This window comes from Onthophagus taurus, chromosome 11 (genome assembly GCF_036711975.1).
Source record: "Onthophagus taurus isolate NC chromosome 11, IU_Otau_3.0, whole genome shotgun sequence".
Lineage (NCBI taxonomy): Eukaryota > Metazoa > Arthropoda > Insecta > Coleoptera > Scarabaeidae > Onthophagus > Onthophagus taurus.
Genome location: NC_091976.1, coordinates 18616054 through 18634647, shown reverse-complemented (window position 1 = coordinate 18634647; position 18594 = coordinate 18616054). Strand labels below are relative to the sequence as shown.

At 29.5% G+C, this 18594-nt stretch overlaps 2 protein-coding genes across 2 annotated transcripts in view; both read right to left on the bottom strand.

The window, feature by feature from the left end:
* Nucleotides 1–18594, bottom strand: part of LOC111424143 (ankycorbin) — a 98621-nt gene that overhangs the window by 68923 nt on the left and 11104 nt on the right. The gene's annotated exons all lie outside the window — the stretch shown is intronic.
* Nucleotides 1148–7205, bottom strand: LOC111424186 (uncharacterized). The gene is made up of 2 exons (XM_071200264.1): nt 6963–7205; nt 1148–6910 (listed from the first exon to the last, which is right to left on the bottom strand). Exons 1-2 carry the CDS (start codon nt 7195–7197, stop codon nt 1215–1217), a joined length of 5931 nt encoding a protein of 1976 aa, XP_071056365.1. The 5' UTR covers nt 7198–7205; the 3' UTR covers nt 1148–1214.

Here is an 18594-nt window from a genome sequence, read left to right as displayed (position 1 = left end):
TAAAAAATACTTAGAAGTGTGTTCTATTATGTGGTAGAATTTCGTTTAATTCGAAGGTGCCCATCAGGGCGAAAACATCCCTTTTTCGGGGGTGAGGGTTGAAAAATTTTTTTTTTACCAAATGGGGGTGGTTAGCTGTTCTTGAGGGTAAGAGTGACCTGTGTGTGAAATTTGGTTACCCAAATCGTATTGGTTACGGAATTATTAATGTTTTAAGTTTATTGCTGGGATTTATGGATAACTTCACACCAGTTGTAAATATTATTAATAAAAATTGTTTATAATACATCGCAAATACATTATTCATAAGCGATTTTCTTTTAACTATTTCGCATTTTCAGTTATAAACGATAAAATATCCAAATTTCCAAATTGATGTTTTTTAGATAAGAATTCTTGTTATAACTCAAAAACTATAAATGCTAGGAGAAAAATGATTGGATTAAAATTGTTAGCAATCAGCTAATAAAACATTACCCACAAGCAGTTATAACCCAACCATAATTATTACCAACGAGAACGTAGCGAATTCAAAATCCGAAATATTTCAAATTAGATACATTTAACAACAAAATGTTTTTTACCTCAAAAATTAAAAGTTGTGGATGCAAATAATATTAATAAAAATTGTTTATAATACATCGCAAATACATAATTCATAAGCGATTTTCTTTTAATTATTTCGCATTTTCAGTTATAAACGATAAAATATCCAAATCTACAAATTGATGTTTTTGGATAAGAATTCTTGTTATAACTCAAAAACTATAAATGCTAGGAAAAAAATATTTGGATTAAAATTGTTAGCAATAAGCTAATAAAACATTACCCACAAGCAGTTATAATTCAACCATAATTATTACCAACGAGAACGTAGCGAATTCAAAATCCGAAATATTTCAAATTAGATACATTTAACAACAAAATGTTTTTTATCTCAAAAATTAAAAGTTGTGGATGCAAATAATATTAATAAAAATTGTTTATAATTTATCGCAAAAACATAATCCATAAACTATTTCTTTTCAATTTTACTTTACTGATTTTTAGGAACTGAAAAATATCTCTTAGTATCTTCAATACCATAATAAATGCGATAAAATCAAATTAAAACATTTACATTGATTACAAAAATTATAGAAAGAAGGATAATTAAGAATATTTTTATTATTAAATTAAAAATATTGTAAATGAATAAAATTAATATCTAAAAATTAAAAATATTCTCCTTTTATAATTCTGTTGAATAAAATTTGTCTTGAAGCAGGGAAAAATTTTAGTAAATATTCCCATTCGAATAAATGTAAGCATAAAATCGTAGAAGTCCTTTTACATCGATAAGAATAGTCGTGAGCTTTTCTTTTTTGCAATCCTTGTTCTATCCCAAAAGAATCACCTTTGTACAAAATTTCCTCTATTTTATCGTTATTCATGTATTCATCCATAAGTTTGTGTACTTCCCCATCAAAAATAAAATACATCGTTCTATCAATAGCACCTTTAAACTGCACATATTCATCCGGATAATAAATTCTATACCGAATCTTTTGAGTAACTTGTCTAATAAAATCATTATGACATTGATCCCAAATCGGATGAGCACCAACGAAAAATTTAAAAGCACAATTCATTGTGGCGTCTCGCAAATAAGGAGACATTTCTTCTAAAAGTCTTGGAGACATTTCCCCCTCACAATTAATCCATAAAGCGCTACAAATACTTATACATTTCATTCGAAGTGATGCCGAAAGATTTTGAGTGAGCAAAAAGTATTTGATGTGGTAGTAAAGTTTTAAATATTGTCCCTTCTTAACGTAAACACCATTAACTATGCTGAAAACTTCGCAACAAGCAGCCATGTAAAAATAATAACCACTAATCATTGTAAAAATGAAAAGAATAATTAAAATCGTTCCTTGAGGTACATAATTTTGTTGTTGCGAAACTGTAAAAGCAGACCAAACGATATGAAGAAAAGGTAAATGTTCCAAAAATATTACATCCGAAGTCCATTCAGCTCTTTCATCCCAACTAGGAATTTCCGGGGCAAGATTTGGTTTAATCGTACAACTAATAGTAGATATAATACTCGCATAAACATTTACAATTAAGAACGAGCAAAGCGAGATACTACTTAGTTTTAATAAAAATAAGTTAACATCTAATTTTCTGGATTTGATTTGAATGTATTTGATTAAATAAGCTATTTTCAAAGTTCGGTTTAGTCTATAAATGCCGTTAAAACTGTTGTTATTAGTAAAAACAACGTTTAATGTATAAATTAAAACATCAACAGGAAATATGCTAATAATCGTTATCATTAACATAAATTTGTTTTCGCGATTTCGTTTTTTTATTTGTTTCACATTGTAAACCATGTAACCCCATTCATTTTCATAAGCTACTCTATCTTGCAATAAAAAGTGCGCCAAATACATCAAATCAGAAACGTATTGTATTGTAAAAACCGTCATGCTGTAATCGCCAGATCCTATTTGATAAATATCGAGAATCACGCCGAAATAACAGGCGAAAATAAGAAAAGCTAAAGTCCAAACTATTACGAAATGACTATTTGGTTCTAAAACTCTCACAAAGACATTTTTCGAACGTTGCGCGTTCTCCAATTCGTTAATTCTTACAATTCCAGGTTGCGTTGGGACGTAATAAATGTATTTCGCCCGTAACATTTCAAATTCTCGAAGTAATTCGGGATAATATTGCAATAAATTAATGAAAACTCGAGTTTTGCATAACAAAATTTCGACGTGAGTTGTAGCGACGATGCTTAATTTTAACCTTGCGTATTGCGTCGATGAAATATTCCCACAAATACTCCCAGCTTGCAACGTTTGAAGAGTTGTCCCATCCGGCGCTAAAACATCAGCCATACCTTGATAAACTATACAAAGATAATCGCCGATATCATTAATCGTTTGCAAAAATCCCCCTTTCATAATCAAATCGAACTTTAAAAGCGGCAAAATATTTTTAAAGAAAAGCGAGGAGTCGTGAAAAAAAGGCGAATTATTCACCAACTTTTTCCCATAAAATTGAAACAAAATATCGGTTCTTAAAGCCAAAGTAAACGGCGCAACCAACCGAAAAACGCCTTGCTCTTGTAATCGCAACCATTTCAATTCGAACGTTCTTATAATCGTTTTTCGTAATTTAGAGTCGCGAATCGTCGTGTCTAAATGTTTTTTTAAATGTTTCATGGCGATTTGATTCTCTAACAGTTCGTTTTGCCCGAAGAAATGAAGTTGTTGAAGTTGTCCGATTAATTTAACTCCTACGTATAAACTCACAAACAGTCCAATTATAAAGAACAATTTAGCAACGTCCGAGTTTAAAATTGGTCCTTGAAACGACACGTTCGTCATTAAAACGGTGCTTATATAAACGTAATACAAATGAGCGCGAGTTAACGAAATTGGCTTCAAAGAAGGCGAATTCTCCAAAATCGAATCTTTAATGCAAGTATAACCAACATAAATCCCATTATTTTCGTTAGAATCCTCACTTATCGTGCATTCCAACGTAAAAATTAACATCCCCATTCCGTTACATAAAACCAAAATGAACGGGACGTAAAATAAGCTGTACCATTTCGAAACTGGCTTAACTATATCGGTTCGGATGTATTTCATTTGTTGTAAATAAATGTGGAGTTGCAAAAAGTGGTTAATATTTACTAACATTAAACCCCAATCTCGTTTAACGGTGAACATGTATCGAAATGGGATTATTGAGAATATATCGACTAATAAACCCGATTTGGCGTAATTCCTCGCGGTTTGTAAGGGGTGAGTTATTAAAAGCCCATTTTTATCGTAAAAACAAACGTGTAAACGGATGTAAATGTCGATTAAAGCAAGAACGTCTAAAACGTTGAGTATCCAAGCGTATTCCACGATTATAACAGGAACGAAGTAACAAATCGTTGTTAATAAAACGAAAACTGATCTGATCCATTGCCACACATACAAAAAAGTCCCATCCGGAATGATTGTAAGGCGCAAAAAGAAGTATCTTAAAAACTCGAAAGGGTATAATCGATCGTAATGGATAAAAAAATCGTATTCTTGGAAGCTATCTTTTTCCATCATCAAAGGATACACGAAAAAATTCTTTTTTTCATGCTCCTTTTCTTCTATTTCGCTTGGTGCATCTTTAGTCATATCAATTAAAGCGATTTTAATATCAGTACTTGCTTTCAACGTCGTTTTAACATTCACAAAATCTTCCTTGCAATAAAGTAATTTCCGAAAAAATTTCGTCCGATCAAATCTCAACACGATACAATGGGTTATCGCCCTAAAAGTATGCGCATTCGGCATCTGCAACATCACCTCAATTAAATTACAAGCAAAAACGTCTTTTATGATTTTAATTTGCTCTCCTTGGGAGTTAATCATCTCAACTATACCGTTTATAACTATGTAGTTATAACTTGTGATTCCCCCGTAGTAAGTTATAATTTCGTTTGGGGCAAAAATTAAAACGGTCATTATATCGCACGAGTTATAAATGGAATTATCGCTTAGATATTGGAAAAAAGAAATTTTTCGGACTTGATCCCCGTACATCGTATCGATAGTTTCGGCTAATGTGGTTTTTGAGAAATAAACAGGTTGTGTGTTGGCATTGTAAAGGTGGTAACAACGATTTGAATGCCATTGCACCAACAAATAATTAATAATCCTTGGGGAATAAGCCTTCAAATTGCTCCTTTTAACCATCGCAATCAACCCCGCGCTAATTTCTTGCACCCTCAACACGTTGAAATGCTTAATTACGTGAATATAAGAAATTGAGCCATAAAACGATAAGATTGTTAACCCGACATATTCCTGAATAAGCGTATAAATCGTGTTGTTTTTAACATAACCAGTTAAAGTAAACTCTAATCCTCTAGCCCATTGGGCGCTTATATAAATGAGATGCAACAAATCCGAATCAGGATTCGTGTGCTTTAAATACATAAAAAGGCTAAAAGTTACATAAGAAAAAATCCAAGTGTATTGGCAATAAATAACCACGACGTGATTCGCCGTGCAGCTATTCATCCAAGCCGAAAATAACCTCGCAATCCTCCATATCTTCAAAACCCGGTTTAAATGCATCATTGACACACTTTTCGACGTTAATTCCTCAACCGCGATTGGGTTAAAAACCTCAAAAGGCAAACAAGAAAAAATGTCCAACCAAAAACCAAACGATTGAAATCGAACCGTTGTTATTTTCTTCAAAGTGTTCATAACCCCAGAAGGAGTTTTAATCGTAGTCGATATCTGTATATAAATATCAACCATAAACACAAAAGTCCCAAAAAGAATTAAAGGGTAATACCACGTTGGTAAAAAGTCGCTGGCAAAAACCATGTAGGGTATTGCAAAAGAAAAAACTAAGGTCCAAATCACAATGAATAATTCCCAAAGTTTCAAAATAAACGAACTTTCGTGTAGGATATACGGAAATTTTAATCTTGCGAAATTCGTGTCTTGAGTTTTGTTCATTCTTTCCGCAATAACCAACATATCCAAATTATTCGCGCAAAATAACAAATTTCTTAAATCGTCTTCTTTAAATTCCCGCATTAAATGAATATTTTGAAAATCGTGGCGCGCCGCCGCTTCAGCACTCGTCGATAATAAACAATGCAAAATGTTTTTTAACCAAAACGTTGTATGAAAATCAATATTCCTTTTATTTAAATCCAAACTGTTTTTTACCCCAGCAACGATTTTATTACTTTCAATCGCGTAATTAAATCGGTCGTAAATCGCTGATTTCATCGATTTATACTCGTAAGGAAATTTGGAGGAAATCCTCGACAATTTTTGTTGTTCTAAAATGTGTAATTGACAAAAAGTTTGGCATTGAACGAAATTCGTCGATTTCGATGATAAAAATAAGGAAGTTTCGCCGATTACCGTGCCGGATGTGAAAGAAATAATCGGAGTTTCGCCGTCTTCTTCGGATAAAATCGAAATTGTACCGGAAACGACGTAAATCATCTTTTGTTTTAATTCCCCTTTTCTGTAAATAATCTCGCCGGGTAATAAATAAATTTGTTCCATATACAACGAGACTTCTCGCAAAAACGGCAAATTCATACTTCTAAATAATTTCGAATGTTTAAAAGCGGGCCAACTAATATCCATTAATATCTCAGAAAACATCACCGGGGATAAAATAATAAAAATATTTTTGCTTCTTGAATAACCACGACATTGTTCCCAATATATTTTAAACCCCTTTTCGGCCGAATTCCTTATATATTCAGGTATGTTAAATAATTTATTTCTAAGTCGCACCAATTTATGGCGATACATATAAATGTGTTGATGTGTACCTCGACGAATTAAATGAACAGTGAATAAACCTCGGAAAAAAAATCCCAAAGAAACCGTACATAATATATAAACAGCCCATACAAGAGTGTAATATAATTGGTTTTCAACTCTTCGTTCGTTAATATGTTGCATTGATGATATTAATCCTCTCAAAAAATTTTTAGCATCACACGCCGATTTTACACAAATTTCTCCCCCACAAGCCATTGTGCAATAAACACAAAATCTAATAAATCCAAGTAAAGTAAATAACAAAGAATAATCAACGATGTACATCAAAATATGCCTGCTTATATGATTATAAGATTTATATAGCATATAACCCAATCGAACGAATCTAAACGCTCGATTCACTCTCATTACACACAAATAATTCTCGTTACCAGAATAAAGTAATTCTTGGGGTATTAATGAGTAAATATCGCATATTACCACAAATGACGGTCGTCTTGTGATTTCTGATTGAGTTAATTTTAATCGTTTTGCAAATTTTACTACAGCCGCTAACATTAAATCGACTACATAAACGGCGTCAATTATCATATATAATTCTAAAATAAAAAAATGTCATATAAAAAGCGTTATTTCGTATTAATTTTTTACCTCGACTTCGATTTGTACACTGGAAATTAATCGCGCTAAAAAGACAATCCAAAACCATAATGTAAGTGATTATAGATAATGTTATATACCAAACTGGTTCTGATTGCAGTTGAAAAATTACTAACCATGGTTTTACTTCGAGGGGTTTATAACAAATTTGTTCTACTGCTGTTGTTGTATCATCATCAATATACTTTAATTTATCTCTTCTAAAAAGATCAGCGGACAGTTTCATATTGTTTTGATAGGTGACAGATTAAAATTTGATCGTTTTAGATTTTAAGAATTCAAAAAATCGTATCTCAAAAACGAATGGAGATTTAAGGATGAAATAAAAGACGTTTTAAAGAAAACTTAATAAAGATTTAGTGTGGCATAAATAAATTTTTAATTTCTATAAACACCGTTGTTATGATTTTTTAAACCCAAATCTGCATGTTTGATTGTTATAGATATGAAATATAAATTTTAAAAGATCGTATTTCAAGAACGAATTGAGATATCAAATTGAAATAACGAACAATTTAAAGCAAATTTGATGAAGATTGAATGTACCATAAATAATTTCTTATTTCCCATAAACATCCTTGTTATGATTTTTTAAACCCAAATCTGCATGTTTGATTGTTATAGATATGAAATATAAATTTTAAAAGATCGTATTTCAAGAACGAATTGAGATATCAAATTGAAATAACGAACAATTTAAAGCAAATTTGATGAAGATTGAATGTACCATAAATAATTTCTTATTTCCCATAAACATCGTTGTTATAATTTTTTAAACCCAACTCTGCATGTTTGATTGTTATAGATATGAAATATAAAGTTTAAAAGATCGTATTTCAAGAACGAATTGAGATATCAAGTTGAAATAAAAAACATTTTAAAGCAAATTTAATGAAAATTGAATGTACCATAAATAATTTCTTATTTCCCATAAACATCGTTGTTATGATTTTTTAAACCCAACCCTGCATGTTGATTGTTATAGATATGAAATATAAAGTTTAAAAGATCGTATTTCAAGAACGAATTGAGATATCAAGTTGAAATAAAAAACATATTAAAGCAAATTTAAGGAAGATTGAATGTACCATAAATAATTTCTTATTTCCCATAAACATCCTTGTTATGATTTTTTAAACCCAACTCTGCATGTTGATTGTTATAGATATGAAATATAAAGTTTAAAAGATCGTATTTCAAGAACGAATTGAGATATCAAATTGAAATAACGAACAATTTAAAGCAAATTTAATGAAGATTGAATGTACCATAAATAATTTCTTATTTCCCATAAACATCGTTGTTATGATTTTTTAAACCCAACCCTGCATGTTTGATTGTTATAGATATGAAATATAAAGTTTAAAAGATCGTATTTCAAGAACGAATTGAGATATCAAGTTGAAATAAAAAACATTTTAAAGCAAATTTAATGAAAATTGAATGTACCATAAATAATTTCTTATTTCCCATAAACATCGTTGTTATGATTTTTTAAACCCAACCCTGCATGTTGATTGTTATAGATATGAAATATAAAGTTTAAAAGATCGTATTTCAAGAACGAATTGAGATATCAAGTTGAAATAAAAAACATATTAAAGCAAATTTAAGGAAGATTGAATGTACCATAAATAATTTCTTATTTCCCATAAACATCCTTGTTATGATTTTTTAAACCCAACTCTGCATGTTGATTGTTATAGATATGAAATATAAAGTTTAAAAGATCGTATTTCAAGAACGAATTGAGATATCAAATTGAAATAACGAACAATTTAAAGCAAATTTAATGAAGATTGAATGTACCATAAATAATTTCTTATTTCCCATAAACATCGTTGTTATGATTTTTTAAACCCAACCCTGCATGTTTGATTGTTATAGATATGAAATATAAAGTTTAAAAGATCGTATTTCAAGAACGAATTGAGATATCAAGTTGAAATAAAAAACATTTTAAAGCAAATTTAATAAAGATTGAATGTACCATAAATAATTTCTTATTTCCCATAAACATCCTTGTTATGATTTTTTAAACCTAACTCTGCATGTTTGATTGTTATAGATATGTAATATAAATTTTAAAAGATCGTATCTCAAGAACGAATTGAGATATCAAGTTGAAATAAAAAACATTTTAAAGCAAATTTAATGAAGATTTAATGTACTATAAATAATTTCTTATTTCCCATAAACATCGTTGTTATGATTTTTTAAACCCAAATCTGCATGTTTGATTGTTATAGATATGAAATATAAATTTTAAAAGATCGTATTTCAAGAACGAACTGAGATATCAAATTGAAATAACGAACAATTTAAAGCAAATTTAATGAAGATTGAATGTACCATAAATAATTTCTTATTTCCCATAAACATAGTTGTTATGATTTTTTAAACCCAATTCTGCATGTTTAAATGTTATAGATATGAAATATAAATTTAAAAAGATCGTATCTCAAGAACGAATTAAGATATCAAGTTGAAATAAAAAACATTTTAAAGCAAATTTAAGGAAGATTGAATGTACAATAAATAATTTCTTATTTCCCATAAACATCGTTGTTATGATTTTTTTAAACCCAACCCTGCATGTTGATTGTTATAGATATGAAATATAAAGTTTAAAAGATCGTATCTCAAGAACGAATTGAGATATCAAGTTGAAATAAAAAACATATTAAAGCAAATTTAATGAAGATTTAATGTACCACAAATAATTAAGTTAATAAATAATAATAAAGTTTGGCATTGAACGAAATTCGTCGATTTCGATGATAAAAATAAGGAAGTTTCGCCGATTACCGTGCCGGATGTGAAAGAAATAATCGGAGTTTCGCCGTCTTCTTCAGATAAAATCGAAATTGTACCGGAAACGACGTATTTCAAGAACGAATTGAGATATCAAGTTGAAATAAAAAACATTTTAAAGCAAATTTAATGAAGATTGAATGTACCATAAATAATTTCTTATTTCCCATAAACATCGTTGTTATGATTTTTTAAACCCAACCCTGCATGTTTGATTGTTATAGATATGAAATATAAAGTTTAAAAGATCGTATTTCAAGAACGAATTGAGATATCAAGTTGAAATAAAAAACATTTTAAAGCAAATTTAATGAAAATTGAATGTACCATAAATAATTTCTTATTTCCCATAAACATCGTTGTTATGATTTTTTAAACCCAACCCTGCATGTTGATTGTTATAGATATGAAATATAAAGTTTAAAAGATCGTATTTCAAGAACGAATTGAGATAGCAAGTTGAAATAAAAAACATATTAAAGCAAATTTAAGGAAGATTGAATGTACCATAAATAATTTCTTATTTCCCATAAACATCCTTGTTATGATTTTTTAAACCCAACTCTGCATGTTGATTGTTATAGATATGAAATATAAAGTTTAAAAGATCGTATTTCAAGAACGAATTGAGATATCAAATTGAAATAACGAACAATTTAAAGCAAATTTAATGAAGATTGAATGTACCATAAATAATTTCTTATTTCCCATACACATCGTTGTTATGATTTTTTAAACCCAACCCTGCATGTTTGATTGTTATAGATATGAAATATAAAGTTTAAAAGATCGTATTTCAAGAACGAATTGAGATATCAAGTTGAAATAAAAAACATTTTAAAGCAAATTTAATGAAAATTGAATGTACCATAAATAATTTCTTATTTCCCATAAACATCGTTGTTATGATTTTTTAAACCCAACCCTGCATGTTGATTGTTATAGATATGAAATATAAAGTTTAAAAGATCGTATTTCAAGAACGAATTGAGATATCAAGTTGAAATAAAAAACATATTAAAGCAAATTTAAGGAAGATTGAATGTACCATAAATAATTTCTTATTTCCCATAAACATCCTTGTTATGATTTTTTAAACCCAACTCTGCATGTTGATTGTTATAGATATGAAATATAAAGTTTAAAAGATCGTATTTCAAGAACGAATTGAGATATCAAATTGAAATAACGAACAATTTAAAGCAAATTTAATGAAGATTGAATGTACCATAAATAATTTCTTATTTCCCATAAACATCGTTGTTATGATTTTTTAAACCCAACCCTGCATGTTTGATTGTTATAGATATGAAATATAAAGTTTAAAAGATCGTATTTCAAGAACGAATTGAGATATCAAGTTGAAATAAAAAACATTTTAAAGCAAATTTAATGAAGATTGAATGTACCAAAAATAATTTCTTATTTCCCATAAACATCCTTGTTATGATTTTTTAAACCTAACTCTGCATGTTTGATTGTTATAGATATGTAATATAAATTTTAAAAGATCGTATCTCAAGAACGAATTGAGATATCAAGTTGAAATAAAAAACATTTTAAAGCAAATTTAATGAAGATTTAATGTACTATAAATAATTTCTTATTTCCCATAAACATCGTTGTTATGATTTTTTAAACCCAAATCTGCATGTTTGATTGTTATAGATATGAAATATAAAGTTTAAAAGATCGTATTTCAAGAACGAATTGAGATATCAAGTTGAAATAAAAAACATTTTAAAGCAAATTTAATGAAGATTGAATGTACCAAAAATAATTTCTTATTTCCCATAAACATCCTTGTTATGATTTTTTAAACCTAACTCTGCATGTTTGATTGTTATAGATATGTAATATAAATTTTAAAAGATCGTATCTCAAGAACGAATTGAGATATCAAGTTGAAATAAAAAACATTTTAAAGCAAATTTAATGAAGATTTAATGTACTATAAATAATTTCTTATTTCCCATAAACATCGTTGTTATGATTTTTTAAACCCAAATCTGCATGTTTGATTGTTATAGATATGAAATATAAATTTTAAAACATCGTATTTCAAGAACGAACTGAGATATCAAATTGAAATAACGAACAATTTAAAGCAAATTTAATGAAGATTGAATGTACCATAAATAATTTCTTATTTCCCATAAACATAGTTGTTATGATTTTTTAAACCCAATTCTGCATGTTTAAATGTTATAGATATGAAATATAAATTTAAAAAGATCGTATCTCAAGAACGAATTAAGATATCAAGTTGAAATAAAAAACATTTTAAAGCAAATTTAAGGAAGATTGAATGTACAATAAATAATTTCTTATTTCCCATAAACATCGTTGTTATGATTTTTTTAAACCCAACCCTGCATGTTGATTGTTATAGATATGAAATATAAAGTTTAAAAGATCGTATCTCAAGAACGAATTGAGATATCAAGTTGAAATAAAAAACATATTAAAGCAAATTTAATGAAGATTTAATGTACCACAAATAATTTCTTATTTTCTTAGTTTTTGAGCCTAACTTGGCATGTTTGATTACCAAAAATTTTAAAAACAGATATTAAGAAAGCTGTATCTCAAAAACTAATTGTGATATCGTTATGAAATAAAAAGCAATTTAAAGTAAATTTATATAGCACTTAATATTTTGAAGACCATTTCTTGGAATCGTCAAATTTCGGAGAAAGGATTATTTGAAATTAACCTTGCATAAGCTCAACATAATTGCTACGATAATTAATCTTTACGTATCTTAAAAACTAAATGAGATATCCTGATGAAATAAAAAGCAAATTTATATAGCACTTAATATTTTGAAGATTATTTCTTGGAATCTTCAAATTTCGGAGATAGAATTCTTTGAAATCAACCTTGCATAAGCTCAACATAATTGTTACGATAATTAACCTTTACGTATCTCAAAAACTAATTGAGATATCCTGATGAAATAAAAAGCAATTTAAAGCAAATTTATATAGCACTTAACATTTTGGAGATCACTTCTTGGAATCTTCAAACTTCGGAGATATTTTTATTTGAAATCAACCTTGCATAATCTTAAACATAATTATTACGATAATTGATCTTTACGTATCTCAAAAACGAATTGTGATATCCTGGTGAAATAAAAAGCAATTTAAAGCAAATTTATATAGCACTTAATATTTTGAAAATCATTTCTTGGAATGTTCTAATTTCGGAGTTATGATTTTTTAAACTCAACCTTGCATAATCGTAAACATAATGTTACGATAATTAATCTTTACGTATCTCAGAAACTAATTGAGATATCGTTTTAAAATAAAAAGCAATTTAAAGCAAATTTAATAAAGATTTAATGCACCATAAATAATTTCTTATTCTGCATAATCATCGTTGTTATGATTTTCTAAATACAACTCTGCATGTTAAGTTGTAACATATATGAAGAATAAATTTTAAAAAAATGTATCTCAAGAACGAATTGAGATATCATCATGAAATAAAAACCAATTTAAAGCAAATTTATACAGCGTGTCTCGTATCTTCCGCATCAGGAACTTTCCGTGTCGAATTTAGCACCTCGGAGTTGAAACAACACAATATTAAAGCAGGGTTGGAACAGTTTACGATCATATTATTTATTTCAATTAAACAAAAGCTGTCAATTGTCATGATATGTCACAATCTAAAACCAAAAAATTTTTTTTGGCTACGTCATGAAATTCTCTGTAAAAAACTGTCCATATAATGTCTTAGTTATAATACTCCACCTATAATAATAACCAAGATAATTGCACTTGTTGGTTTTACGATATTTTCAATTTTGGCCTCTAGGGGAAAAACAAAAGACGATAGCGCTTTGAGGTTTTCGGCACTAGCAGTTTCTCGAAAAACGAGATCATGACATGTAAGCTACTTTTTTTCTAACTCTTATAGTTTCCGAGTTAGCCTATTCGAACATCGAATTTGAACCACCCTGTACAGTTTTAAATTAACTTGAAATAAAAAAAATTGTAAAACTTTAACTTACAAAAAGTTTAATGTAAAAGTCTGATTTTAAAGGTTAAGTGAATTTAGATTGAAATTCTAATGTGTTTTGAGGTGTTTATAAACGGTGCTGTTTTTTAAACAGGAAATTAAAATAAACCACGCTAAAAAATACATCGTTTTTCGTTTAGTATCGATATCAATCTGTAAAGCTGCATGAGAAGTGAATGTCAGCTATTATTTTATAATAATATGTCATAAAGTCATTAAAGGAGAGTTTCACCTTAGTCGGAAACATAAACATTGTGGAAATGTTGTCTTTAGACGAAAACCTATACCATGTTGCAAGATTCTTCAGAAATAAGTTCGAAGTTCAACTTCGAACACACATTACTTCTAACTTTCTAAAGGAACTTTGAAGCGAGATTACAGATTTATTTATTTTTATCGAGCGTTTCGGTTTAGAACTTTGAAATAAACTGAAATGCTGTTACTAAACTATAGATGGAGCAGCATGAAACTTCTTGAGATATTAAAACTGAAGAATTTTGAAAACTTATTGAACTAGGCTCTCGGTCTAATAACTACCGCTTTTCAATAATTGTGTGGTTTACCATGTGCTGAAAATTCCATTATTTAGAAATAAAATTAAACTAGAAACCTTCGAATTATGCCATGTGTTTATTAAAACATTGTTTGACATTGCAACACGGCATCCGAAATGTTTATAAAACAACGTTTATATTACTAACACTGGCATACGAAGTTATAATTCCATTACATATTAATAACAATTAAACACTGAAAAAAATATTTCTAAATAAATCATTTTAAAAACATTACTTTTCTTCACGTAAAGCCATCTTGTCAAGAACGAATTTAAATGAGCCGTTATAAATTTGTTCTTGTTATTAATGCATGTAATATTCAACAAAAAGTGAAAATTGCACCGAAAATAATAAGGTTTAGAAGAAACGAAACTATTTTTATCACTATGGATGATAATTTTTAAAATACTTTATATTTTATTTGATTATCTTATAAAGCCTAAACAATACTTTAAAAATGTAATAACAATAAACGATACTTGAATTGGTATTTACAAAAATAAAAATAATACCTAAATTACATAATATATTTACATTACTTTTATGTATGTTATTCTTGAAATAAACTCTTCAATTGAAAACAATGCGTATGGGATACTTTAGACACTTAACATTAATCTATATTTACCTAGCGATCTATTTTGCTACTCTACCTAATCTATCGATCTAAACTATTATCTATAAATTATCAAACAATAGTATTCAGTATTTATTTAATACGATATTATTTATTTTAATCTGTTTTTAAATATAGTCGACCTGGAATTTTTGGGATTGTAGAGGGAGATCTCCGGACGTGATTTGGAGCAATTACAATATATGTAAATTGCGATATATGCACTGACACCAAGTTGAATGAAGACATTGTCGAAATGACAAACATTGTTTTGGCAATATTTTATACGGATCTTCACTCTTTGGCATGAACTACTTAAACCCCATGAGCATGCCACTCTATGAAGCAGGACCATGTTTCTGTTAGGTGGTAGACCTGACAGAACCGGAAGCGCTTATGATTCAATCGGGGGAAAGTCAGACACATCAAAGTGGTTTGCGGAAATCCAGCACACTGCATCCTGTATTGTGATCTTAATGTAAACCCACGTAGCGATCAATATGATTTAGGAAGCTACACCACAACAGAGATCGAGAAGAACTAGGTAGGTTCGCGGAAACCCTTGGCGCAGGTTTTATCTGGTTCCCTCACTACTATAACATTAAAACCAAAAAGTATGGTGCGAGAGAAGATTTCATCTAGCTGCGAAAAATGACACTTGATGATTGTAAACAATTTCTTAATACGAAATAAATCAAGAAGTCGTTTCCAAAAGACACTAGATTACGTGAAGAACTGATCCAAGAATTCAATAGGAGGGTTTTAATCACAAGACATCTTAACACCAAAGCAATCAAGTGGAAAATGAAAAGAACGAACTCTATGTAGAAGTGATTCCATCTAGGATTTTGTATCTAACTACGTTACAGATCCTGTATAAGATTGATCATTTCATATCAGTTATACAGCCAAGGAGATTAAAACAGCAACATAGATACAAGTTTCAATACTGACATCCGTTGGAATGTTACTTAATTAAACGCAAAAACTTTTAATGGTAGTGACAATGACAAAGATAAAGTTCTGTCCAGATGAAATGATGCGAAATTTGTGGTCCATGGCTAAAATAAAATAATTAAAGTGAGCAATAAAAACGAACATGATCTGAGAAGCCTCCGAGACAGCGTCATCTGTAGACGATGTTGGTATTAACCGAATTAGAAGATTTTGTTGATACGAGTTCGGATAAAAACCGGAAAGATTTTGCTCCTGATGGTCTCCCTGCGGATATTTTATTGTAAAATCTGAATCTGTGGATAAAAGTAAAGTAATTCAAAAAAATATAAAAAAAATTTACTATGTGGTTTTTCCAGTACAACGGCAAAACATCTTTTGAAAAAAATTTAAACTTCTTCAGAAACAATTAACTAACGTTTATAATCTAGAAAGAACAATTAAGATTTATGAATTTTTAAACATTTTCCTACCCGTTTCGATACATTGTCTTTACTTCTTAATTCTTAGAATACTATTTAAGAATGCTCAACAAAAAAATCCAGAGTAGGTACATCGGGTGACCTGGCTCGTCGGAAATACCTTTGGAAAGAGGTCTAAAAGACTTCAACATTTCTCCGCCTTTGTCAATTTGATAATAGAATAACGCATAAAAAACAAGAGTTCGTGGAACTGCTTATGTCAACATTTTCAGAATATCGCTTTGAGAGACTTAATTGGTTGAATTGTTTTAAAATGTAACAGGTAAAACTAAATTTGCATTAAAACTGCTTAGCAACAAATTGTGAATTCATTCCATCGTTTTACATTAAGGCAAAGTGTTTAAACTATGTCATTAAATCATGGATACTCTAAGTGTGGCAGAAAAAGTCGAAATGATTTTTATTTATGAAGAAAGTGGCAGAAAAATTGCTGATAGTATAGCTTTATATTAGTATTCTTGGCCTGCCAGATCGCCAGATTTAACACCTCTTGATTTTTTGTGGGGCGTCCTTAAGGATAATGTTTATCGCGAAGTACCGACTATGCCAGAAAACATGAAAGAGCGGATAAGAAATGCATGCAGAAATAGTAGCCAAGAAAACCTTTTAAGATGTAAAGAAAGTTTTAGTAGAAGGGTTTTAGTAGAAGTAGTAAATTTTATACTTGTTGTTGATTAATAGTATAGTTTAATCATTTTTTTATAAATAAACAATATTTAAAAGTATTTGAATAAAAAAATTATTTATATTTTGTCTACAAAATCTAAATAATGATGGATGATTTGGCGACAGAATTGATATCAAGAACACCTTCAACAAGGCATGATGGGATAAGGTAGGTTTAGTCCAGAAAAAGGATTTTCTCAACAAAAAAGATATCAACAATGACCAACAGCCCAGGAGGGTGACATGTGGCGTAGAGCAGAGCAATGAATCGGCGTTTTGGAAGAAATTCTATGACAGTTAATTGAGAATGCCAAGTTCAGTAACACCTGCGACATGGTATGATGTATGATGGGGCAAGAAACTAATGGTCTTGAAAATGGATTTTTCATCTTTAAATCATTAAAGTTCTGAGAAACTACCACCACCACCGTTTACAATACCAGCGAGAACCAACAGATCAGGAGACTTGAAATGGAGTTCTGGACCATAATAGGCCTGTTTTGGTTCAAGACTTCTGCAGTTCTGAATAATTCTGAATCTTTCTGCGCATACATATTGCATATTAAATGTGCAGCCTTGAACCAAAATAGGCCTATTAGCGTATTAAGAATAATAATATTCTAACGTTGGTACTAGAGTATTGAACATATTTTTCAGATCTCGCCGCCATTGTCCTAACCTGTAATCTATCTAAAATGGAAATGAAAATTAATAGGGTAATTTCATTTGGAACAATCGTGGTTTGGAGCTAGCGTACGAGAAATGCTATGCGACATCGTTTTGCTGCATACACATAGTTCCTAAAACGACCACCTAGTATTTGTATATGCCTAAGGTTGCACGAATCATCTGCGTCACACTTAATGGAAAAGGTACAAATTCTTGGTCAGGTACAATCAGAAATAGCAAGTTCTTATTGCTAGTACCTACCGGGTCATATTCGATACAGAAATCTCGTAGTGGAAGGAAATCTCGGATTCAATTTGTATTTATTTTTATAACAATTTAACCTTTGTGATAAAGGACAACTCTTTCCTGAACTTGTTTTATTTTAAATTTATAATTCGTGTAAATCGCTTTAAAGAAATTAGAGATACATAACTTTGAAAAACTGATAACAGGATCCGACAAAAGCAATTATTTGACATATTTTGGTTAAAACCGCATCCTACTAAACCACGAAATTATATGGAATATAGAAAAAATAAAATAAGCCCCTCATTAAAACCAAATCAGGCTACTATCTGTTCGAAATTGAAATCTTTTTGTTAGAAAAAAATCGTAGTGTTATTTTAAAAATTTGTGAGTGTCAAAAAGGGTGAAACAACTTTACCTATTTATGGCAAAACATTTTAACAAAAACCACGTGGGAGTGACTGAGGGATTGTTTCCAAAAAATAGAAATGGAAGGTGGTGATTCTACCTGCCTATTCGATTTTTGGTATAAGTAACTTACTCAAATATATTTCAATTAAAAACTTTGAGTTTATTATTTGTATTTT

Excerpts from the sequence above, each read along its gene's own strand:
- LOC111424186 (XM_071200264.1), bottom strand. The coding sequence starts at position 7,197 with ATGAAACTGTCCGCTGATCTTTTTAGAAGAGATAAATTAAAGTATATT. Across the intron at positions 6,911-6,962 it reads GTGTACAAATCGAAGTCGAG|AATTATATATGATAATTGAC; the intron begins GTAAAAAATTAA and ends TTTTTATTTTAG.